This window comes from Drosophila albomicans, chromosome 2R, assembly GCF_009650485.2.
Source record: "Drosophila albomicans strain 15112-1751.03 chromosome 2R, ASM965048v2, whole genome shotgun sequence".
Classification (NCBI taxonomy): domain Eukaryota; kingdom Metazoa; phylum Arthropoda; class Insecta; order Diptera; family Drosophilidae; genus Drosophila; species Drosophila albomicans.
Window position 1 is genome coordinate 29,229,016 of NC_047631.2, and position 26,235 is coordinate 29,255,250.

General features: G+C 37.5%; 1 protein-coding gene across 20 annotated transcripts in view; it reads right to left on the minus strand.

Annotated features, from left to right (window-relative positions):
* Positions 1–243: 243 nt before the first annotated feature.
* The window catches only part of LOC127566076 (heterogeneous nuclear ribonucleoprotein R), a 55,143-nt gene continuing 29,151 nt past the window's right edge, over positions 244–26,235 (minus strand). For 2 of the 20 annotated variants that reach the window (XM_052007588.1, XM_052007589.1), the window contains 12 exons: positions 16,386–16,504; positions 16,003–16,324; positions 15,693–15,934; positions 14,272–14,407; positions 10,753–10,886; positions 10,565–10,693; positions 10,362–10,502; positions 10,196–10,302; positions 9,626–9,747; positions 7,828–8,117; positions 5,058–5,319; positions 244–1,450 (listed from right to left, as the gene is read on the minus strand). In XM_052007588.1, coding sequence (XP_051863548.1) covers positions 1,275–1,450; positions 5,058–5,319; positions 7,828–8,117; positions 9,626–9,747; positions 10,196–10,302; positions 10,362–10,502; positions 10,565–10,693; positions 10,753–10,886; positions 14,272–14,407; positions 15,693–15,934; positions 16,003–16,324; positions 16,386–16,504 — 2,180 coding nt within the window. In that variant the 3' untranslated portion in view covers positions 244–1,274. Of the gene's footprint in view, positions 1,451–2,320; positions 2,805–5,057; positions 5,320–7,827; positions 8,118–9,625; positions 9,748–10,195; positions 10,303–10,361; positions 10,503–10,564; positions 10,694–10,752; positions 10,887–12,607; positions 12,744–14,271; positions 14,408–15,692; positions 15,935–16,002; positions 16,325–16,385; positions 16,505–17,933; positions 18,203–25,011; positions 25,174–26,235 lie in introns of those variants that run through there. The other 18 variants (XM_052007591.1, XM_052007586.1, XM_052007584.1 and 15 more) reach the window with 18 other exon arrangements.

Consider the following 26,235-nt stretch of genomic DNA (forward strand, 5'->3'; position numbering starts at 1 on the left):
TTTCTTTTCTTGTGCAATTTCTTAGCTCTACTTTGTTTTGTTTTGTTTTTGTTTATTACTCATAATTGATTTCAAGTTACCTAAACTAGTTTTGCAATTAAATCGGAAAGTCTTTGCCAACTTGCACCGTCACATCAGACATTATATAATAATGCCAGCTGTTGCGCATTAATTATTTTTATTAGTTCTCTCACTTCTCATCAACACATCCAAAACTAATTTTTAAATTTTTGTATTGTTTGTTTTTGTTTTCTTTTTTTTTTATAATTTTCAGTCAATGTTTCTTCATTAAGCTTTGCTTCTGAATTACTTTTTTTTTTGTTTTCTTCTCAATTTTCATCAATTCTTTTTAGAGCTTTTTTTTTCCATTTCGTATTTACAATTGAGGGGGAAATTTTGTTATTGTGTGCAACTCGTTATTAAAGTCCATTGAATTTGCAATTTGATTCATGTTTTATACAAATAGTAGTAAAATTGTTAATATAATTATTAATTTCATTACATTTTTCATTAGGGGCTGTTTTTATCATGATTCTGAATTTGGTTTACGCGTTCATCTATGTATAAAAAAGTTGTTTTTTTTTTTGTTTTGCTTAAGTTTTAAAATCAATAAGAGCCTAATTGCAGTATATTGATATAAATATATATATATATATATGTCTATATATAGTTGTAGTTTTTGTTTTTTGTTTTGTTATATATGCTCATTATTGTATCGACTTTCCAAGTTAAAAACGTATGTAATTCTCAAATTTTAAAAGGGGTTTTACTTTGCTTAAAAATGCTCTAATTACTTTTTGCTTTTAGGATTACTTTCTTTTATGCTTGATTTAAAGAAACTGAAGTGTTTTTTTTTGTTTGTTTGCTAAAATGCTGCGGCAAGTCTATTATTATATATCTACTGCTTGCTATTCAATATCATTCATTATAGAACATTATTTCTTTCAGATATATACGAGAGAGATAGAGAGAAGGAGAGAGAGAGATAAAGAGTTGCGTGTGCAAAAGCTGTAAAATGATATAGTATTTTTTCTTTTCCTCAATTGCTAAATTGTTTATATAGGAGTTAATTATTGCTTAAGTTTTGTTTGCTACTCTCGTTGCGAGTTTAGAAAAGATGAAAAATAGATAGATACATATATGCTTGCTGTTGTTGTTATTATTGTTGCTGTAGTTGTAGTTGTAGTTGTTCTTGTTGGTGTGCTTCCTTAATATCCATGATGTTGTTGGATGATTATTTTAACTGTTGTGTTGTTGTTGTTGTTGTTGTGGTTTTAACTCCATGCCGAAAACGTATCCATATACCACTGTTCACCATTTGTGCCTAAGGGTTGCTGTGGTAGCGGTAAACTGCCCCAACTGCCGCCATTTCCTATCAAACCGCTCTGGTAACGTCGCTTAACATCTGCCGGATTTTGGTGACCTCCATCGAACTTACGTTTACCGACTACTGCAGTAGCTCAAGCACAAGATGAATTTGTAGTTGTTTGTTGTTGTTGTTGTGTGTAGTTGTGTGTGTGTTGTTGTTGTAGTTGTTGTGTGGAGGTGGAACGGTTTTAAAAAGAGAAAAAAGAGAGAGTTAAAATTGTTGTTAATACTACAAATGGAACAAAGATTTTTGGCTATTTTTTGGTTTTTTTCATTTTTGGTTTCAGCTGGGCTATGGGATATTTTTGTAGTCATTAATTTTTTCCTTTTTTTTTTTGTTTTTTTTTGTCAATTTTATCAGTTATCATGTGTAAGTTATTGAATTTTAGATTTTGGTAATTGGTTAAAAAGACACACACAAATTTGATACGATTTTTATTAGTTAGCTCATATTTTATTTTGTTTCGTTTTTGCGTACAATTGGACAACAAAATATTTGGAAAGTGTCAGTTATTATTTTGGACATATATAAACACGCCAGGGACTCGTACACAAATGTTATAATGGTGTATGCTTGTATGTGTGTGTGTGTGTGTTTGATGGGTGTAATATACATGTGTGTGTGAGTGTGTTGGGGTTCGTGTAATGTACATGATATTATCGCATTTTTCTTTTTTTTTGTGTAAACAACATGGAACATTTAAGTGTGTGTGGGAGAAGAGTGTTAAAATGTATAATGAAAGGGGGGGGGGGTGTTTCTTTTTGTGCTTGTCTTTTGGTTGGTGTGGGGAGGATTCTTGACACCGATTCCCACACGACCGATCTTCAAATGGAGCGCTGTATCTTGCTTTCTAAAGTTGTGTGTCTCGTTTTTCGTTGTCGCCTGTTTTAATCGTCAAAGAATTTCGAATTTTGCCCTGTTGTTGCTTTTTTGAAATATGTATTGAACTGATCTGCTCTTCAAATATTGCTGAGGGGGTTTTTTGTTTTTTTTTTTCGTTAAGGGTAAATTTAGCAAATATCAAGGCATCGTCAAGACTTGAACTTCACATTTTGCTGTTGCTGTAATTGTTTTTGTTGCTGCCGTTTGTTCTTGATGTTTGCTCTTGAGATTTTTTTGTTCTTGTTTTTGTTTGCGTATTTTGTTTCATTTTTTCAATTGTTTAAAGGGGTGATCTTGAGTGTGTGTGTGTTTAGCTAGAGCTCCTCTTGGCTTTCTTTTCGGCACGAGATGATTTGGACTTGCGTGAATGTTTCTTCGACTTGTGTGTTTTAATTTTGCCTGTTGTTGAGTTCGAGTTTGAGTTCGAGGAGGAGGAGCTCTGATGCTTCTTCAGTTTTCGGCTCGGCGAGCGACTCGAGTCGCTGCGCGCTGAGCTGACGACCGAGGAGCTACGCTTAGTTGCCCTCCATGAATGTCTTGAGTGCAGATCCAGCTAGAAACAGATTTTAGTTGCATTTTTTTTGTTTTCATTTTCGATAATTTTGAGTGTCGACCGTGGTGAATATTTTTTGTATGAGTGAAAAACAAAGCTTATAATGGACACAAATACAACAAAAATTATGTGGGTGTTCAATATTATAAAAATATATTGTATATATTATATATATGTATGTAAAAAAGAGTAAAGCGTGTACAAAAAATTGTTTGTAGGAAACAAAAACAAAGCAATGACACGCTTTTGCTGCTGCTGCTGGCAAAACAAACACGAAGCAAGAGCGTGCAATGCCTAAAGGATCCTTTTTTTATGTCTATACATATAGTGTGTGTGTGTGTGTTGAGTGTGTGTGTATGTGGTGTGTTTGTATGTGTGTGTGTGGGCATTGTAAACATAATACACGAATCGATTAGTATTTTGTGTGTGTGTGGAATATATAAAAAGAGGTATATATATAAAATTTAACAACCAAATAAAAACATATATTTGTATGTGGGTTATGTATTAATATATCGGTATTTATATATATAGTATATATATATTTTGTATATATTTGGATAACTAATATATTAATTTGGGTTGGTTTTTATTTTGCTAGATAAAAAACGATTAGCAAAGCATGAACTTACATAATGTTGATTATAGGAGGTGTGTTATTATTATTATTATTGTTCATATACTCGGGGAAACAACAACAAATGACAAAATTTAGAAAAATCATTATTATCATTATTATGAGGCACAAAAATATGTTTTATTTCGCTTTCATTTTCGTTCTTTTGTGCAATCGCAATATTATCGTATTATTTTACAAGTTACAATTCTTCTGTAGTTTTTCTTTTCGAGTAACCAAAAATAAAACTGTACAGAAATATTTAAAAAAAAATTATATACACGTACGTCAAAATTTTGTTGGGTTCGGAGGGGGGTTTGGTAATGGTGAAGAGGGGAGGGGAAGAACTTCAACTCTCCACTGATTTTCTCGACTCTATTTGGCGCTGTGTCTACAACAGTATTTTTTGTTCTTTTTGTAGCATTAACTTTGGTTAGTACCGAGATATTTAATGTGGGGTGTGGTTAGGGGTTAAAAGTTGGGGTTAAAGTGGGTGACTCTTTTTTTATTTGTTGTATTGTGATCATTATTAAAATACTAATCGATTCATAGAACGTTTACACAGCACATATTCGGTATATACATACATACACATATATGCTTTACATTTTTGGTATTTTTATCTTTCTGTTATAGTGGCTTTCCATATACATACATAATGTGCGTGTGTGTCTTGTGTCTGAGTGTGTGTGTGTGTATGTCTGTGTCTCTGTGAGCTGCTTACTGCTTTGTTGGCTGGTCGCATGCATATAAAAAACTGTAGCATACATTCGAGCGCAGTTCAAATGATAAATTAATTAAAAAACAGGGCAAAACAGATTGTTGTCTATTATTATTATTATTATTATTATTAATATTGAAGAGCACAACAAAACACTCTCGACCACAATCCAAAAGCAGCAAGTAGCAAAAAACTACATTAATTATATAGATATTTTTTCGATATTCATATTCATATTATATTTATATATTGTATGTATTTAAACAAAAAAAAAGAAAGTTAAGCATATTAAATGAAGAAATTAATTAACAATTGAATTGAGACGACTGAAATGTCAAAAGGTCACAACATTTAACACATTTACAAATGCAAAAAAAATTAAAGTAGAAGTAGAAAACACACACATACACACGACATTGAAAAGAAATAACGGTAAACCTTATGCGGCTGCTGCTGCTGATGCTATCTCTTTCCACAGCAGAAGAGAGGCGGAGGCGGAGAAGAAGAGGAGCACAAAGGCAACTCTCCAAAATTCGTTGGATTGCAGGATGTGTGTGTGTTAAAATGTTGTTGTAAGTGTGTGTGTGTGTGTGATTCGTGTGGTGTGTGTGTGAGAGGGAGGGAAACGGGGGTAATATTTTTTGCAGTTGGCTTTTAGCTTATTAATTTATGTGAATTTCTTGTTTGCTTTATAGAATATGCTTGTGTTCGTGTTGCTTTTGTTTTTGTTTGCTGTTGTTGTTGCTGTTTTGCTGTTGTTGTTGCGCTGCATCGTTCGTTCGTTGTTGTTGTTGTTGACGTTGCTTTAGGATTTTTTTGTTGTTTGATTTGATTTTTGGATTTTGGATTCATTTTTGTTGGTTGGTTGATTTTGTTTTTTGTTTTTTGGTTTTTTTTTGTTTGTTGTTGAGCTCACCTGGTAAATTTTGTAGCGGCTTGACGTGCTGGGTGCCAGGAGCGTTGGGACGCGTTGGTGCCACCCCACGGACCCCCCCGGTTGCTGCCGGCGCCCCCTGAGCGGTGGCCGCCCCCCGATGAGCCGCCGCCGCCGCCGCCTGTCCCACCGCCGGCGCTGCCGCCGCCTGTGGCGCTTGTTGGGCCCCCAGACGACTGATGCTGCCACGTTGGCCAACGACTCGGCCACGCGGCACTGTGATTCCATGGCCACGTCCAGCCCCCTAATTATCATCATCACCAACATCATCATCATCATCACCATTCATCATCATCGTCATCATCATGGCATGCATGCATGTGAGTGTGTGTGTGAGTCGAGTGTGCATGATTGTTGAGTGTGTGTGCGTGTGTGTGTGTGTGTGTGGTTTTTCGATATATTTTCCATAGCGAGAGCGAAGAAGAAGAAGTTTCCACATTTCCATATTCACAGTGTTTTTCCAGGTTTTTGCGAGATGCGTTGCGTTTTTTTTTTTGGTTTTTGTTTTTGGTTTGATATCGAATTTGTTTGCAGTTTTTTTGGTTTTAACAATTGGAATTTTTGTACATAATAATATATATATAAAATCGTGTGTAGATATATATGGATCGCCAAGATAATTTGTCAAATTTTTGTTGGTCAGAGAAATATACATTTTGGATTTTGTTTTTGGAATTTTGAAGTTCAATGCAATTGCGAATTTCGAATTTTGTTTTGCGGAGAGAAAAAGAGTGTTTTGATGGGCAAAATTTTCAATAACGGGTTTTACGATTTTTTGGTTTTTTTTTAGAATCGAAAAGTTTGTCGATAGTTTTTGGTTGATTTTTGGTCGTTGTTTGGTTTTTGGTTGGTTGCATTTTTTTTTTGGATTGTTTGGGAGTATTTTTTTTTTTGGTGGTAGAGATCATAATTTGTTAGGAATTTTGTTTGGTTTTTTGACGAACATATATATAATTTTTTTTGTTTTTTTGGTTTTTGTTGCAAAGTTTTGAAAATTTTTGTTGTTACCGAAAAACAAATGATTTTTTTTTTTTGGTTTGTATATATAAGAGTATATAACAAGAACATATATAAAAAAGAAAAGAAAGAAAAGAAAAATCGAAATAAACGCGTTAGATTCTTGTATTTTACATACAATAATATCTATATGTGGTAAGTATGTATATATTAAGTTATATGCAATGTATTGTTGTTGTATTGTCTGGTTTTGTTTTCGTTTATTTATGTATGAAAAATTACGTCTGATTTGAGAAAAGAATGCTAATATAATATATATAGTAGTTGTATAATAAATGTATTGTTTTGTATATTAATTAAGTGCTCGAGATGAGCAACAAATGCAATTTGTACTGCCTCTAATATATGGTATAAATATATATTATGTATGAACAAATCACAGCGCAAGAATTGAATCCAAGTTAACTAACAACTTTTCGTTTCGTTTTGGTTTTTGTTTTTAGCGTTCTGCTGCTTGCGATTGACACAATATCAAAAATAAAACTATTTTTTTTTTTTTTGCTAAATTTGTCAATTTGTAGAGTACAACAAATAAAAACATTAAAAATATAAAATAAATAAATAATTATTAAAAGCGTAGAGCGTTTGGGCGTTACTTAAAAGTATGCTATGATATTTTTTTGTTTAACTAAAAGCAGTTTTTGTTTTCTTACCAACTAAAAACAATGATTGATTTAAAAATATACAATTAACCTAAAAAGCGTAGCAGTAAAAAGCACCTGATGCATTAAAGCGTAATTAGAAATAACTAAAGCATAATAATAAAGCGCAGCTGTTTTTTTTGTTGGTTTTTTGTTTTGATTAAATATAGGTTAATAGCAAAATAAGCGATGCAAAGCGTAAAAATAATAAATAAATTCTCCTTTTCGCAGGTAAATGGCCAAAAGATGCGTGCATTTGTTGTTGTTGTTGAACGTTTTTTTGTTGGGTATGAGGATTTGTTTTTTTGTTGTGCGATTGTTTTTAGGGTGCATGTGGTGGGTGGTGTGATGTTGTTGTGCTGCACTTTGTTAGTCGTTGGTAGCAATGTTTTTTTTTTTGTGGTGTCGTGCATAAAAAAATAAACAAAAGGTTGACACAATTAACAATAAATTTGGACTGAAGCGAATTGAAGCATTAAATTAACAAAAAGCTGAAATAAAGTGATTAATTTTCTTCTTTTCTGAAGCATAATAATTGTTTACAAAAATGAAGGCGTCAAATTTATTTGTAGTATTCAAAAGCTACGGATCGACAATAGTACAAATTAGCTACAATAATATAATTCGCATGTGTTTTCTGTGTGGACGTGGTGTGACTGTAACTGTGACTCTGATGTTTCAATGTGACTGGCAAGTGTGACCGACTATCAGTTACTTATTTTCTTTGTAACGGGTAAATGCAACTTGGCTGACTGTTTGGTAACTGTGACTGTTGGTAACCGTGACTGGTAACTGTTACTGGTAATAAACTGTGATTGTTATTGGTAACTGTTACTCGTAAATGACTGTTGTTGGTAACTGCTACTGTTAACTGTGACTGTTGTTGGTAACTGTTACTGGTAATAAACTGTGATTGTTGTTGGTAACTGTCACTAATAACTGTGACTGTTGTTGGTAACTGCTACTGGTAACGGTTACTCGTAACTGTGAGTTGGTAACTGTTACTTGTAACTGTGACTGCTGTTGGTAACTGTGACTTTTGTATTCAGTGTGTTGATTGATGTTTGTGTTTGTTATTTACGAGGATGACGCACCATAACCACCGTGGAATTGACCGTGCCACTTGCTTGGGCTCTTGATGGACGCTGCGAAGCGTTTACGGAGGTGCCGCCGCCGCCGCCTGCATTGGTAGGCATGGCAACAGCTGTGCTGTTGTTGACGCTGCTGCCGCCGCCACCGCCGGCACCTCCATTGCCGCTCGCATTGTTCGGATAATCGTAATAACTGTAATCGCCCTCATAGAAACGATAGACGTCATCATAGTACGAGTCAGCGCCAAAGCCGGGCCGATAGTCCGAATAGCCAAAATAATCATAATCGTAGTCTAGTTTTGCGGGCGGAAGGAGTTAGGGTTATGTTTTAGTTAAAAGGAATGACAGAGGGGTAAGGTGTGTGTGTGAGTGAGAGGGTGGTATCTGTGTCTGTGTGTGTGTGTAATTCCTAAACTCTTTGCTTCAGTCGAATTGTTTTAATCGAATTGGGCGCGTGCTAAACGCAATTGATGAATTGAGAATTGAGGGGGTGGGTGGTAAGGAGGAAGAGGGGGGACGGGCACACACACATAATAATGTTGGTTTGGTTTTAAGTAGTTTGAGATGGCTTTGTTGTTGTTTGGGTTACTTACCGGTGATAAAACATCAAACAGTATACAGGGTGCTTAACATTCGCTACACAGAGAACACAATTGCAACGTTTAATTATGATATAAACACAGAGCTATGAACAACGTTTAGAGGTTAGAGTCTAACACTAGTTTTGTATGTACTGTTATCATTATCAAATTATTATTATCATTATCAAAATTATTATTGTCATTATTATAGTTCAGAGAGCGAGAGAGAGTTTCAGCATTTTGATTTTAAGTTTGGGAAGGAGAGAGTACGGGAAAAGGAAAATAATTAACGTACAACATTGAAAAAGAATTCGCTGACATGCAAAATAAACAAAAAAAATAAATGGAGAGAGAGCATTATCATATAATAGTAAAAAAGAGAGAGCGAGAAGAGAACTTGCAAATATGAAACATTTAGATATGATCTCAGATATGAAAAGTAAAAGAAATTGAGGTTATGTTTCAATCAAAGTGAGGTTATGTGTGTGCGCATAAATTGGATGCCAATTCTCAAATGTCGAATCTAGCTGGATACTGTTATTTAAGACTAGGTTTTTTTTTTGGGGTGTTGTTGGTTGTGCTAAGGTATGTTGTGTGTGTGTAGATGTAATCTGTGTTCGTGTGTGTGTGGAGGGGGGTCGGGCACGAGCGTACATGTTAGTGGGCAGCGCGCTTACTAACCTTATATATATATAGATATATAAATAACTAACTAAATTATATAGTTGTATATTAGATATGAGAGAGAGAGGTAGAGATAGAGACGATATATAAAACGATAAAAGTGATGAGAGATGAAAAACCGATGATAGAACTTAAACTTGTAAGCTGCAGACCAATTAGTTAGTTGTAGTTGTAGTTGGTATTTGTTTTTAATCATTGTCGAACAGCAACTTTCAGACTTGGGGGTTAGTTATTCGCTGTGGTAGCTTTAGTAGCAATACATTTAACTAAAAGTTAACGCTAAAACGCATAACCTAACCACGTTTTGACTACGTACAAAACAACTACACAATAACATTATCGATTATCAATCGTAATTGTTATCTCCTGCATTATTATAATGATTATTAATCTCGTTCTTGTTCTGTCTCTCATTTTCAGGGAGCCGCAGCTCTCGTTATAAAACATATATAGTATATACACAAAAAGATATATGTATGATCTTTCTCTTGGTAGGTGGTTTGTCACTTATTTTGGGGCATATTTGCCCAACTTACCGTATTCACGGGGCATCGGCGTGCGCAGCGGCATACGCGCCCCTTGTAGACGCATTGGCGTTATGGACATCATGCTGGGATGTGTCGGCGACAGGTTTCTGTATGGAGACAATGTTTCAAATCTTTACAAGGCAACAACACACACAGCAGCAATATGAGGATCAAAGAGAGTAAATGTTGTGAGATGATGATATATGTTGTTTATGATGGGGAGTTTGATTGAAGTTTAATCGAGAACAAAGAAGTAGAAGTAGTTGGTGTGTGGTTTGGTTTGGAGTTTGGGGGGATCATCCATTGTGATCACGGGCCGATAAAAAGAAAGAAAATATAATAAAAAATACAAATTAATATAAATTGAATTATCGAGATAATGGCGTCTTGAAAAGCAAACAATTTTCTCAATTTTGTTGTTCGAAATGAGCCCAATTTTCGTATGCAACGAATTCAGTTTTAAGATTTTTTGAATTTTGCGCCAATTTAACGTATTGTTATTGTTGTTGTGCTAGACAAGGATCAAGTGTGTATGTGTGAGGTGTATGTAAAATGTAAAAAGTGTTGCGATGAACTTACCCAACGATTGCTGGACGCGCTTGCATCATTTGCATCATGCGTCTTTCGCGTGCGCGCAGAATTTCCTCCTTTTTCTTTTTGTCCGATGGCGGTTTGGCGAGTGAGACCTGATCAGAATATAGATTAGTATATAATTATAGTATTTTATTTGAAAGTAGACTCTTACCTCAATATTCGAGGCGCCGACCTCCTTGCCATTAAGGCCACGCATAGCTTCGACGGCGCTATCACGATCCTCAAAGTGTATAAAGGCATAGTCTTTAATCTTCTTAACGCGTTCCACTTTGCCATATTGCTCGAATTGTTCCTGTTACAATATAATCACAATTATTTATACTGAAATTGATTTTGTTAATCCATATAGCTTACCTTTAGTTTTTCCTCTGTTACGTCTTGCGTCAGATTTCGCACGTAAAGCACTTTAACCTTGGACATTGTTTGTTCATCCGGCTCCTCCTGTGGATCGGCCCAGTCGACTATAATATCACATCCCCAAACCTGTTGCAGAAATATATTATTATTATTGATTATATAAAATAAATATTAAGTATACTTGCCTTAATTCTACCAGTGCCAAGTCTCCGTTTGGCCAGAGAAGCCGCCTTGTGTGACTCGTATTCGAGAAAGCAGAAGCCGCGATTCTTTTTCTTGTCATCCGGCGAGCTATAGATGATCACCTCGTAGAGGCCAGCTATACGATGGTAGTTATATCGTGATTAAGAATCATATTTGGAATAAGTTATGAAATCTCACATTATTTATCTATTAATGCCAGAGAAGAAGAACTCTCTCTGGACTTTGAGAGTAACTCTACTAAAATGATTATGATTAGTTTTTGGTTTTTTTTTTTTTGTTCACACACACATATAGAGAAATACAACAAAAAAGTATTTGTATTGACAGCATTTAAGTATGTGTAAGTGTAACAGTGTGTGTGTGAGAGAGACAGTGTATGTGATAGAGAGAGAGATAGAGATAGTATGTATATGTGGCTATATGTGATGATCTTTAAGAAGAGCGTCAAGAATCGCCGCACTCTTTTTTTCTTTTTTCAAGTTAAATATTATCGATTTTGAAAACCAATGCCAACAAATTCCTGCTTTAGTTACAACTTTTTCAAATATTTTTGAATAAATATAAATGCGCTAAGCTAAACGTATTTTTTTTTTTGTGTTTTTGTTTATGAAGAGAGTTGTTCACATAGAGAAAGATACATAATGTATATATTATATATATAAAGAGAGAGAAGGAGAAAGAAGACACACTTAGAACATTAGAAAGTAAACAAAAATGAACTTGAATTCTGAGATTGATTTTTTTAAACTAAAAATAATACGCTTATTGTAGAGAGCACACACTGAGCTTTGTTTTTTGATAACCAAAAACAATAATAGGATAGTATACACTGAGAGAAAGACAGATATATGTATATATAAGTAGTATTATATAGCGAGAATTAGAATTTTGTATTCTTCGATCAAGAGTTGAGTAGAGAAATAATGGGTGGGGGGGAGGAGGGTTACACGTTTACAGAAAGTGTAGTTTCTCCAGTCATTACCACAGTTACAATCGCTTATCGATATCGATGTCGATCATACGATTTTAGTACACGAATTGTTGTTGTTTCTTCAAGTAAAAAAGCTAACCAAATTGGTTGGGGGTTCATTTTTTTTTTGTTGGTTGTGTGTGCGCGATTTTGGGTTGTCTTTATAATTAATATATATATATAAGTTTTGGATATAAGTAGTATATTATATATATCGTTTATATGTATGATAGAAGACGACTGCGCTAAAAAAAAAACCAAAAAAAAGTATGAGGCTTTTTTTGTTTCGTTTTTCAAAAATATTCAAAAATTGTGTTTCTATTTTTTTTTTTAACTTTTCTTTTTTGCTTTTGGCGAATTGTTTAGCTACAGGTTTTCAATTGGGCACGTTAAACAAATCATAAGTTGAATGTGTTACAATTAATTTTTTGTTGTATTTGCTAGCAGAAAATAGATAGAGAGGACAGAGTTTTGAAAGTGGGGTGAAGGGTAGACGACAAAGGTTTTGTTTGTTGTCTGTTTGTTAGAGTAAAACTTCCACAATTTGTGAACTGTGAAAATTTTACCCGTTACTTTTTTGTTGTTCGATTTTGAAAGCATTTTAAAAGCGAAAATTGCAAAACAAAAATCCAATTTATACACTCGTTTTTCTCTTTAGTTTTTTTGGTGGCTGTCTGCAAGTATCGCCCCTAAAAAGTTTACCTTGCTTTTCGTTATAACCAATTTTAATTACCAATTCGCTGGGGGGAGTTTCTGTTGGTTGGTTTTTGAGGGGGGATTTTTATATAGCTGGTTTCATTTGTTTTGTTTTTTTTTTCTTTGTTTTGTTTGTTTTTGGTTTATTTTTTTTGTTTTTGATCACTTACGTGCATGTTTAGAAAATTCCTCAATTAATTCGTCACGATCTCTAGTTTTAGGTATATTGCCGACAAATAGCCGGTGATTGTTAAATGATATCGTAACACCAATCTTTTTGCCTTTCCGAATTTCAAAATCATTTAGCTGCAATTGTTTAAAAGTTCACACAAAACAAAAGAAAATTTTGGTTTGCTATGAAAAAATTTGTATCCATTTGGTATTGCGACTTTTTTTTTTTTTTTGGTGACAATTTGGGTTTGGTTTTTTTATTTTTTTGGTGGTGGGGTGAAAATTATGGCTTGTATATGTACTGTGAGTGTTTGAGTGGGTGGTGATGTGATTGTGGGTGGGTTTTTATTGTTTTTTAAGTGGTGTTCTGTGTGTTGACTTAAAAAAATTGTAAGATCTAAACTTAGCCTTAGGGTAAGTATAATTCGTTTTAAATTAAGTATTTCACTTTCGAGAGTGCGTGCCAAATAAAAAGGAATTTATAAAATATATATATATATTTTCTTTATGAAATTTGTAGCTATTATTAAATTTGTTGTCGTTCAACTAATAATTGTTTATTTGTACGTGTTTTATTTTTACTACCGAAATGAATTGAATTTTATATATTTGACGCCGAAAAGTCATCCGAAGTTTGCTCTTTTAAAGCCACATCTCATCTTACCTTTTATGGGGAAGCAATATAATTTTTATTTTCGTTTTGCGTTTACCAATTTCAGATGACCTTATAGCGGTTGGGTATTTGTATAATAAAAAAGAAGCCTATATAGTAGATATATAAGTAGTAAATATGCAATGCATAGGGAATTTTGCGATAATTTTAAATAGATTTTTTTATCTTTCCATTTGGTTTTTTTTTTGTTGTTGTACGCAAAGTTAATGACTGGAGATTATATAAACAAGTTAGATAGATTTGAGATAAAAGAAATGTTTTTTGTACCGTTATTTGTAAAAGCGTATGACAAATGACAATGGCGTCTATCTATGGGCTGTAGTAGATGGTGAGCATGGGGGCGTGTCTTGTACGAATGTATGTATGAGTGTGTGTCTGTCTGTGTGTATTGTGTGTGTGAGTGTGTCTGTGTGCAACCTAAATACAATTTCTTTTTGTTTTGTTTTTATATTTTACATACACATATGATTCATTCGAGCTGGTTAAGTGCATCCATGGTGTTTGTATTTTTTTGTTTTTTTTATGTTTTTCTTTGTGGTTTTCTTGTTTTTTGTTTCATTTGAAAAGAGTCTCGAGTTCGAATTTGAGAAATGAGCACGCTTTTCGATATATATATGTGACATGAATTTGTACTGCATGTGGGGTAAAATGACAAATGGTAATGGGTAAATGGATGTGGATGAAAAGCATAGAGAAATGTTTAAAATAACTTAAAATGTAAACGTATAAAACAATCAAGGAAACCCGAAACACCTAACGAAACCTTTCCTGCCTTCTTTTCCTGCCTGTTGTAATTAGCCAATTATGTTTTGAGCCAATTGGATTTTTGTTTACAATTTAATGCCGATTTTTTTTGTGGGAGTTCAATAAAAAAGTGCGTGTGAAAGTGGAAAAAAAGAAGACGCAAGTTTTTATATCACTCCCGATAGTTGGAAATTTTAAATAGTTTTTTTTTTGTTGATTAATTTCGTATTTTTTTTTTTAATTTACCTGTAAGTTTACCGAACTCCTCTAAAATTTCATCTTTACCCTTCGACTTGGGTATATTGCCTACGAAAAGGCGCAGGTTCGGTACGCTTATATTTATTTTCAGACACTTGCCGGGTTTTATTTCGTGATTATCGAGCTAGATGTGGGTGGGAGAGGTAAAATGATGGTTTTGTTCGTTTAATACCAATTCAATGTTAATAATAAATAATAAATGAAATCATAAATAATCAAGGTAAATCAACAAATTGGGTCGTAGGGTAGTCTTTTGAAAATAAAGTGGGAAGAAATTAAATAAAAAAGATTTTTTTTTTTAACAATTTTGCATTACCAATTTCGAAATGTTTTGTTGATTTCGTTTGTAGCGTGGCCGCATTTTGAGATATTATAAAGGTAAAAGGTTTAGTTAGTCAGAGCGATTAGTTTTTTTTTGTTTTAATTTGGTTATATTTGGGGTCTATCTTTCATGTTAGTTCAGTTGTTATTGGACATGCTCGACGGCCTGCTTTTCAATAAAACCAGACAATGGAAACGTACCCCTCATAAATATTGTTCATATATAAGTAATAAAGACATCTACAAGACTACGATTGTATATTGTATGCTAAAGCTAATTAGAAGAAGTACGACTTAAATATATTGGAAAAATAATAAAAGGGAAATAAATTAAATAATAGAGAGGATTGCAGTTCAAATTGTTTTTGTTTGGTATCGCAGAGAGAACTCTTTTCAAATTTGCAAATTTCGGTTATCGGTGGTTGTTATCGCATATCGATATCGATGCTATCGTTTAACGAAATTACAATCTAGAAGACAGGACATGCATACATAACAAGTTACAGAGAAAGAGAGAGCGAGAGATAATATAGAGAACATGTAAGAGCATAAGAGAGAGTGAGAAAGCTAGCTACAGCAAAGTTTTGAGGCAGGACTAAAAAAAAGATTGCTTAAGTTTTCTTTTAGATTTTGGTATTTTTTGGTATCAAAGCGCCGAATTGGTATATTTCTGGTTGGAGTTCTTCGTATGTTGCAGATGTTGTTGAGTTATCATTCGAATTTTGCAGTCGATAAATTTTGTTTTTTGCTATCGATTGTAGAATTTGGTGGCAAGCGGCTGTGTTGAGTACCAAAACGTTTATCGAATGGTTACGTACGATTACTTTTTACCTACTATACAGAAATTTTGATATATATAGAATATGTTGTGATACAATATATATATATGGTATATAGTTATAGATAAGTTAACAATACATTTTATAAACATAAAGCGCTTTATGGACGGACGGTGTTTAATTGAGTGTTTATATTTTTATTTTTTTTGAGGTGGGTCAAGGGATAGTGGATAGAGAGAGATATATAGAGAGATAGAGGGCGGTGGTAGGGGGAGATTGTATATATGATGTTGTGGTTGGCATAAATACCTGTCGCACAGCATTGACGGCCGCATCGCGATTTGTGAATGTGACAAATGCATAACCACGATTTGTGCCAGTCATCGGATCCATCATGAGTCGAAGGTCCCAAATGACGCCACAGTCCTCGAACAGCGGGATTAGCTCGTCCTCGAACATATCCTTGGGTATCTTGCCGCAAAACACTTCGCAGCCATTGCCGGGCACATTGCCCTCCCAATTGGGCGGAGGACCGCCGTATTTTCGTTGTCCTGACGAGGAGGAATAAAGATATTATAGAGACGGAATAATAGAGAAAACTAGAGGAAGGGAAGCGCACCTGTGGTCACGTCCAGTGTGTAGCCGGTACGCTCGAGTATCTTTTTGATCTTGTCTTCGTCGGGTCCCTTCACCTGTATGGTGCTGGCGGTTGCGGGAACGCCCTGCTGACTGGCGCGACTCTTTTGACGATAGGTCTTCATGACCCCACACAGGTAGGCAGACTTATTTGACACATGCTCCAGATTTGACTCGAGGAACTGACTAAGCACATTCAAGGCACCTTCAACGGGAAACTCCTTGAGCGCGTCCAGGGCGCGCTCATCCAGCTCGGCGTGAGCAAGTTTACCGGTCTTATAGATTTCATCCAGTTTGCCCGCGACCTTAAATCAAAGAATATTATAAATATTCTTACAATATTACTATATAATATATTGTGCTTACCTTCTTGTCCAGACCATATTCCAAGAGCTTGGGATAATCCTCTGTACGTTCGCCATCGCCACGGTCATCGGCTTTCTGGTTAATGTCATCTAATAATTCGCCATTGCCTTCCGCCATTTCTGCAAGACAAATGCAATTTACATTTAATGAGTGCTGCATGTAAAACTTTAAAGCTTTAGAGCTAAGCGAAAGCGCGACATGTAAATCATTCACACATTTCTGAGTTCAATGAACGTCGAACGCGTAGCAAGAAAAATAGCAATATAAATATGAGTTGTTGCCCAAGTATTTTCGCACGCATCGCACGCACAAAATGATGAGCAAAGAGAGAGAGTGTGAGAGAGCAAGTCAGACAACAAAGAGAGCGTAGTAGGTGGGGAGAGAAGAGAGCACAGCAAAAGTTTGCCAAAAAGTTCGTTGACTTCAAACAAAATGCGGCCCACAAAAAGCAATGTGTGAGTGATCAACAGCAGGGTGAGAGAAAGAGAGAGCGACGGAGTCGGCGCACGCACAAATTAAGTGCGTGCGCTAAAAAGAGATAAGGCATCAAGCACAAAAGGTAAACAATAGAAAAGGCGCGTTCGCGAATTGTGCGTATGTCCGAACAACGAATAACGAGTTCCACTGTTCGGCTGCCAACGCGTGCCAACATTAACCCATGACGTAGTCATCTCATAGACTGTGACGCCGCCCTGTAGTTGTTGTTATTGTTTTCTGCCAGTGTGCGGCGTTGTTGTTAATCAGCTGTGTGTGTCATTAGGACGACGACGCATCGTAAAACTGGTTGCCAATAATAATATACACGCATTGGTGTGTGACGCGCAAAGACTGCAAAAGTAGCTTGTGATAACAAAATAACACGATTGCCACAAATATACTATAATCATGCCATTTCTATGGAACCTGGTCTTTTGTGTCAGTGTGCAAGTCAATAATTATACGACAAGTGTGTTACCAAGCCAATATCATCTATGCACCATTATCAGCAATAAAACACACACGCATGTGGGCGTGTTACTATGTATGCGTGTGTGTGTGTGTTTGTGTGCGGCAAACAAAAACCAAATACAAAAAGCTGCAAACACACACAAAACGACAAGAACTATGGAACGCGATTATTGCGTAACGTTAAGCAAAAAAAAAATCGTTGATCGCACAGAGAGAGTGAGAGCGCACAAAGACAGCGTCGTGAGAGCTAAATGAAATGAACTAGCAAGCAAAGAGAGAGCGTCGAAATGCGTGGGGGGTGCAGTTGTTCTATGAGTACAGATATGTATGTATTTATGTGTTTGTATTCGCTCATAATTCGCGCACAGCACATTGCAAAAATATTTCGATGCTGCCGTTTTTGTTTGTTGCTTGCTTGCTATAATAAAGCTCTCACCCAGTTTAGCTCTCACTCTACGCTTTGTCAATTTGCTATATTGCCATTTCATTCTCTCTATGCTTTGCCGCTATCGTTCTTTGGCATGACATTGAAATAATTTTTGTGTTCGCATTTTCAGTTGCTGCTGTTTTGTTGTGTATTTTTGCGGTTATGTTACTCACTTGCGCCCCTGGCTAATTGTTGTTGTTGTTGCTGCTGCTGTTGGGGCTTCATCATATCGCAGTCTTTTCCTACAACAGCTGCTGAGGCTGCTGTTGCTGCTGCAGGGGCGACTACAAGCTGAGCGATATTTGCAAGCATCACGATTCGATTTGAAATTTAGCTTTTATTTTTTTTTGGTAGTTTAGTTATTTTAATTGAAATTCGCTTTTTTGTTTCGGAAAGTAAGTTTTTGCTTCGAATTTTCCGAAATGTTTGACGCACGGCTAATTTTTCACAACTGAGAAAGATGTAATGATTTTTAATGTCACCTCACATTAAATGTCAAAATTTTTCAAAGCCTACTCGATTAAATTGAGGAGAAGTATCAAGGTGTAATCATTGCCTGTCTGGCAACTCTCTAAATTGAAAGTGGCAACTCTGAAGTTGAATGCAACACTGTCAAATTTTGAGCATTGTCATTTGCTGTGTGCTCATTTTTATTAAATGGCATTTTTGCAGGCTCATGTGTCATGATGTTCTGGTATTTTCATTCAGAGACTTGACTTTAACATTCAATTTGCAAATTTTTTCTGCTCCCTTAATGTTTGTGGATTTTTTTTGTTTTTTTTTTTTTTGTTTGGGGTCGTTCGTTCCTTATCCCTGGGCATCATTTTTAATGCATGTTTGTTGTGGCAACCAGCCGTGTTTGCAGTTTCAGTTTTGGGTTTCCGCCCTCGCCTTTGGGAAGAAAAAAAAAACGAGTAGAAGTGGAAAATATTTGCATGTTGCAATGTGGTAAAGCGGAGGGCGTCGTTTGTTTTTGCAACGCGCGCCTGTGTGCTTGGTAACTACCTCAATAAATTTCATGTTGAAGCAGGCCCGGGATACGTAAACAACGGCAACAGCAACGACGAGCCGCCGCACATATCCTGCATATCCTGCTGCACTTGTGTCGGCGGTTAGTTTCAACTCTATTGCCATGCTATGCGCTTTTTTTTTATATACATATATAAAATTCTTCCCTCTTCTTTGCACCCTTAATCTGCTGTTGCTGCTGCCTCAGCCGGTTTGTTGCTGGTGGTTGTTGTTGGGTTCTGGGCCAAAGGAGATAATGGCTGGTGAGTGTGTGTGTAAGGTTAGTAAATCAGCGATATGACAAATGCTCTGGCGCAACGACCAATTTAATGCAGCTTTCAATAACACAAACCCACACACACTTTCAATACTGACAGTCAGACAAAAGAAAATCAAAATTGCTGATAAAGCGAAATAAATCGCTTTTTATATTTTACAGCAACAGCAGCAGACATTACGACGCCCTGCTTGTGGACATGGGACGGTGTCTGGAACTGGAATTACAATGCAGTTGAAAATGCCAGACAGGGTGACACAGGGATGGTTGTTGCTGTTGCTGCTGTTGTTGTTGTTGTTGTGGGGGGACAGGCAAAGTGAAGATGGGTTGTCTGAGGTCTGCACTCAGCGAAGCTATGGCATTTGGGGGTTGCTTGTTTTACCAAGGCGAGCAAACCAAATGACACTTGCTGAAAGCTCGTGCGCGCTTTAAATCTACTGACAGGTGTTCGCTTAATCAAAAGCTCTATTAAACTTTAAATTAATACAAAAGTTGCAACTTGCGTTTATCAATCAACTGAAAACTTGCCAAATTAAGGTTCTACATTTTAATTTAAAAACTTTCTTTGCAACATTTTCGATGACACATTCCAGACGCAGCTTTTAATGCGCTTATTTGAAATTCTTATGGCCCATAATTTTGCTAAACTTTAGCCAAAGTTTTCAATGCGCTTTAATGCGCTTATGGAAATTCTTATAGTGCATATTTTAGCCAAGATTTTCAGCAGTCTAAAGACATTCTCCTCTTTATGACAGTTGCCCCATGTCATTGGAGCTTAAGCCGGCTTGTTCAAGTTACAAGAAGCTGCACAAGGGCACACGCCACAACACCGACTGCAGTGCGGAAGTGTGTTTTTGGTGTGTGGGGGACTTAGTTGGACGTCGTGGCTATTTAAATATTACTATTGCCATGGACGACGACGACAACAATATAGAAGTGGCAAGAGCAGGCAAAACAAGAGTAGGGGCGGAGCTGGCTAGTTATTGATTTTCTTCAATGCGTTTTGCCGGCAAACTTCTTTAAAGCAGCCCATGATATAGTGGGAGACACAATGCAACCCTTTTGGGTCACATACCTCCCCTATACCTCCTCCTCTTCCGCCAGATAAGCCAGAGCAAACGAGTCGAGGGCGAGGCGAGGCGGAGTGGCATAAGCCGATTTAAGGCACGAAAATAGCTGCAGCAAGTAGTTGAAACTGCAGACATGCCACTTGAAAAGTGGCAAACGTTGCAAGAGGGAGCGCCAAAGGCGAGCGGAAGTGTGGCAAATGTTTGCTGTAATTTATGGCTCGACTCGGAACACAGGAAAAGCAGCAGTAAAGGAATTGAGGGAAGAGGAAGGAGATGGGAAGGGGCAGCAACGTGTTGGATCGATGCGGCCGCATAAGTTGCACAAATTAATGCCATTGCGACAACGTTGAAAATGTTTGCTTCACAAAGTGCATGAAATACACAAGAAGCTGGAGGAGGGAAAATGAAATGAATGAAAATACTTCTTGGTATAATTTATGGCAAAACGCATTGGCCATTAGGCAAATTGTGGCAGTACCCTGAAAGCCGGCAGACAGGATAACAGCAAACTGGACAAGGATATTAAATGCATATAGCCAGTGAAAATGAGCAAATCTTACAAGTTTTTGGGGGTTGCAACCTTGTCTGGTCATAAATCAAGGCTGCAGCAGGATTTCAGCTGGACTCCCGCTGGAGACTCGGGAGCTTGCCAAGAAATATAACAAAAAAAAAAAAGGAAAAGAAGAAACGACAGTTTGCCGTATCTGAGAGGATCTACTTGGGCCATTTGGACTGCCAAGAAACCAATCAGGCGTCGACTGTAAAATATTTGCACCAGCAGCAGCAAAGCTCTTTTGGCAGCCGCACAACTTTCAATATTTGATGCACACACACACACACACACACAAATACAAACACACGTAGATTTTTGTGGCCAAAAAGCGCAGGACATGCTCCACGATGCTCAACGGACATCAACAAATGAAATTGCCAAATGGAAGGGAACTGGACTGGAGCTGTAGATAGTATTGCAGCAGCAGCAGTCACGTGCAGCGGGCCCTGTTCAGGCCGTAAAAATTGACTGCAATGCGGCAAAGGGGCAGACGACCAAAGGGTTTGGGGCATGCAACGACAATTCACTGTTATGTGTGCAATGTTGAACTCTGCTCTCTCTTTCTCTCTCTATTTTACTGTACTATGTGTATTTGTGTTTGTGCCGTGTAAAGTTCGCACGAAAAAAAAGGACAACGTGCCGAGAGGCAAGTACATAAAGGCGTCGACAAAAGTCGCTTCGACAAAAATAACAATGCATTCTTTTTTTTTCTTTTTTTGTGAATACAAAGATCGAGGAACATGGAAAATGGGAAATGGAAAACACAAAAGTTGCCGCCCAGTAACATAAAGCACGCGTTGCACCATGGACAAAACACAAAAATACTTTTGAAAATGCAAATTTAGTCTAATTCTTAATTGCGCAGGTTAGAGATAAGTAAGTAATGATCAGGAAGAAGACTTTTGACTTTCATGACATTATTCCTGCTAGTTCTCGAGAACTATCAATTTAAAGGCGTGGACAGACGGAAAGACAAAGCCTCAATCAATCCATATCATTAAACAAAATACCTAACATAAAGCACGATCAACTTATAAAAACCAAATACAAGTTTCATGACTTTATTCCCAATAGTTCTCGAGAAATATCAATTAAAAGGCGTGGACGGACAAAAAGACAAAGAGCCTTAATCAATCTATAGCATTAACCTTAAGCAAATAAATACCAAAATCAGTTTGATCTACTTTTATAGAATAAGACCTTGTTGCCTTTAGATCGTTATGTCAAAAGTTGATGCTGAAACAAAGACTATACAACCTTAAACCCACAGTGCTCTCTGCATGTTTTTTAGTTGCAGTGAAGAAAATAAAAGAAAAGCATCAAAGAGAAAAAGATAACTTCTAACTGTGCGCAGCTTTTTCCCCACTATAAATGAGAAGGTGGCCAAGTTCCGCGCTGCGTCGACAGAGACAAAGTCGGGGGCATGTGAATATAGTTTGCCTTTCATGGCGAATTAGAAAAGTGCCGGCAGCAGGCGCCGCTCAATTCTGTGCTCTCTTCTCTCACTGGCGTTTTTATTTTGCATATTTTATTTGCGAAATTAGGCTGAATGGTTTGGTTTGTTCACTGGTTGGGGCTGTGGATGGGTGCAGAGAGGCCCCAGCTTTAGCTTTAGCTTCGGCCGGAGGCCGCCCGTTGTGCCACATGGAGAGTCCCGAGGACATTTTGCGCCTTGCAATATTGTGGCCGCTAGCTGGTGCCTGGTACCGACGACGACGATGATGTTGGGTTGCCATATAGACATTGGTTGGTGGTGCTGCAACCCGCTGATTGCATGGCGGTTGCGCCAGCGACATGAAATGTTGCCGTTGCCTCTCCTCTTCCTTGTTGTATAAATTGTGTGCCGCGAAAAAGGAAATTACAATGCGGTGCCAAAGCGTTGCACATATAAACGGCAAGTGTCAGCTGCAAGTGACACTGTAACAAAGCTCATATTTGACTTATTCTCGTGTTCAGGCTTAATATGAATTAAATGAAAAGCTCATTTGCTGTCAAGAAGAAGCAGAGAATTACTCTGAATTTTAATGTACTTTTGTATCTGCTCTTTTTTAACTTGAGATTCAATTTAAATTTGTTGTATCATTGCAATTTTTGGAGAAGCTTTAATGTGCTTTTTGAGATTAAATTTAAATTTGTTGTATTATCGAAATTTTCGGATAAGCTTTAATGTGCTTTTACAGTATTTACTTATTACATTTTACTTATTGATCATTAAGCTTGCAAAGAAAGTTCCTTGTTGTCTTTCACAATACTGGGATTTGCAAACTAATCAACTACAAAAATTTCGATAACGAACTTTGTTTATGCAATTTCTTGTGCAACTTTTCGTTGTGTGTTGTCATTAGTTCTCAATGTATTAAACGAAAATTTGTAATTTTTTGGGCTCGCAACTTTTTGCTGGCTGTCAAAAACTTTTCGAAAGGAAACACAGTGGCAGAGGCAAGACCAGAGTTGCATTACAACCTAAATGAAAAAGTCAAATGTATAAAAAGGAGGCAACAGAAAAGCGAAGCGAGCGCCAAGTTGAAATGAAAACGTGTTTGCCGGCAACGAACTCGTAGCTCGAACTCGACTCGTTTGTGCCGCCGGCTCCAATTGACAACACAGCAGCTCCTCCTCCCCCCCTTGCAACAGCAAAGCGACTCGACCCGGCCAACTTTCCTCCTTGCTTGCCCCCACCATCATTGAACTCATGCATCATGCAACACCCAAATGAAAAGAAGACTCTCTCCCTTGCAAACAGGAGGGGGAGGGGGAAGCCAAAGCAGAAACGAAGAAAACATGGCGAAGCGCCAAATTATCCACACATGCCACATGGAGGCAAGTAAAGATGAGGATGAGGACGTGGACGTGGCATGAAGCAAGCCAAGGCAAAAGAAACGGAAACAAGACAAGAACTGCAAATAATTGCAGCTGTACCTCTCTCTCTCTCCCTCTCACTCTATATTATTTGAGTGTGTTGTCTCTGTTCGTCTCTCTCTGCCAACTTTTCGCTCTCGCTCTCATGAAGAGAGCCAAATGCAACGCGCAAGCTTTTTGTAGTCAGACGACAATGCAGGCAAAGTAAAAAGCTTTTTGGCGCTCTCTGCATTGCATGCAACGAGCCGCCGGCCGGTTTTCACACACACACACACATACAGGCAGACGATGTTGATGTGCATGTGTGTATGTGTGTGAGATGTGGACGCCATTTGGCTGACACGTGGCTGACGTGGAGTCCAAGCCAAATGTAAATGCAAAATGCATTTGCAAAAACAAAATTCAAGCGAATGTTTATAAACAAGCAAAAGCAAATGTCAAAAAAATCAAGCTGGCAGCGCAAGGCAACAAACAGAGAAGAAGCAGCGCAGATCCCAAAAAAAAAAACTTAAATCGAAGGAAAGGAAAGGCGACGCAAACCGGTTTCGCACACACACAAACACACTCACAGAGCAACAACAAAAGAGAGATGCGAAACAACTTTGTCTGGACTTTTCTTTATTTTAAGTTCACTTTTAATGATTTGCTTGTTGCGGTGGCGTCGTCGTCGTCGATGACGGCGGCGTCGGCGGGGGGCAATGCAAAAGCAAAAATCAAAATGGTGGACAGCCAGCATGCGACGTCGACAGCGCAGCTCCGAGAGACGTTGGTGACGACGACGACGACGCAGCGGCTTTTAATGCGATTGTGACGATGTTAAATGCATTGCCCACACACACACACACAGGCATACATAGATATAAATGTTCAGACAAGCAAGGCAGACAACAAAAAAAAGCTGCATGTCTGACTGTATGTGTGTGTGTGTGCTTGGGGCCGCTTTTGTTATGGCGTTGCCAGTGTGTGCGTGTGTAGTGTTGAACAACGCTGACAGCAGTGAGTGGGGCGTTGTTGTTGCTGCCGCCAAGCTTTGCTTCTAATTTCTATTTATTGCCGTTGCTCTTTGCCTTTTTGCATGTGAGCGAAACACCTGAACGCACACATCGTATATTTAATTTCGTTTCATTTCACGCCACATGTCAGCTGTTTGCCTTTAAAAATATAACTGCACACACTCATCCATACATATAAAAGTACATACTTATATATGAAATGTTGCTGTCTAATTTTTTGCACTTAATTGCACGCACACACACACACATGTACACACTTGGGGGCTCTCTGCTGTGACAAGAAATGCCGTAGCTTTGCTTGTCGCGCCGTGTGCTTTTTACTAACACACTCTCACATGCACATTCGCTCACTCACAACACTGGCACTTGATATGGAGACTGCTTATTGCTGTTACTCTTCTTGTTGTTGTTGTTGGCTGCACGTGTCTGTGTGTGTGTGTGTGTGTTTGCAATCTTGTACTTTTCGTTTACCTTTTATTTAAAATTGCTTGCACTAGAAAAATTCACAAATAATTCACTTGTATGCACTAGATTTCGTTGTTGTTTCTATTTATTTTATTAATTGCTAGCTCATTTGCATTTTATACATTTATATATATTATTTACAATTTGTTTTATTTAATTTATGTATATATTTTATTATTTTACTTTTTTTATTTGTTATTTATGAGATCACAGTGGCCGCCGCCGTTCCGTTCCGTTAGCGTGTCGCGTACCGCGCGCCGCGCTCTGCCCACATAACTCAACTCAACTCAAAAAAAACTCAGCGCACCGATTGCGATTGTGAATTGAGAGTGTGTGTGTGTATGCGTGAGTTTCGTTTGTTTGTGTTTGCGAATTCTCCAACGAGCATCAAAAATACATACGATTTTTTTATATACACAATTATTATTACGGTATTGTGAACGCGCTCTTTTGTTCTATATTTTGATTTTTTGTTGTAGTGTAAAATTGCCAGTTGTATTTTCTCCTTTTTGCTATTGCTAATTTCCGAAATTTATTTTGGCAGCCCGTCGTCGTTGTAATAATAAATATTAATGGCAAAAGAACGCAACGTCTACGTCACCGGTTCTCCGTTCAGTTCTTCGCACAGAACACACACAACGTCGTCTGACGCTCGCTGGCTGCTGCTGGCTGCTCTGCGTTCTGTTCTAGTGTTCGTCGTCGTCGTCTTCACGTCGTCACTTGCGTCGCACAACAAAACCCACAAACAACTCTGGGGAGTCGCAGCCGCAAAAGTCGTAACGCAAAAGCTGCAGCGACGTCGACGGCGACGGCAACGACTACAAAAATGCACACAGCCAAATTGAGTGTCGGCTACACAGACAGCGACGCATGCACACAAACACACACACAGATACTAAATGCACACACACACCACGACGACGACGGCCAGAAGCAGGCAAAAAGTTTTGCAAAACGTGCAAAAAAAAGCATTGCGAGAGAGCCAACGTTGAGAGAGCACGAGAGTGTGAGAGAGAGGGCGCGTGAGAACGCGTTTTGCAAACTTTGGCGCTGACGCTGGCAGCGTCGAGAGAGTCAGAGAGAACGCACAGACAAAAGAGAGAATAAGTAGCGCGAGTGGCGGTAGAATTTGCACACAAAAACGTAAAGCGAAAAAACATGAGCACACAACACACACAGACACAGATACTCACACTCAGCTCGCTCTGGCTGCAGAAGATCGTTTTGTTT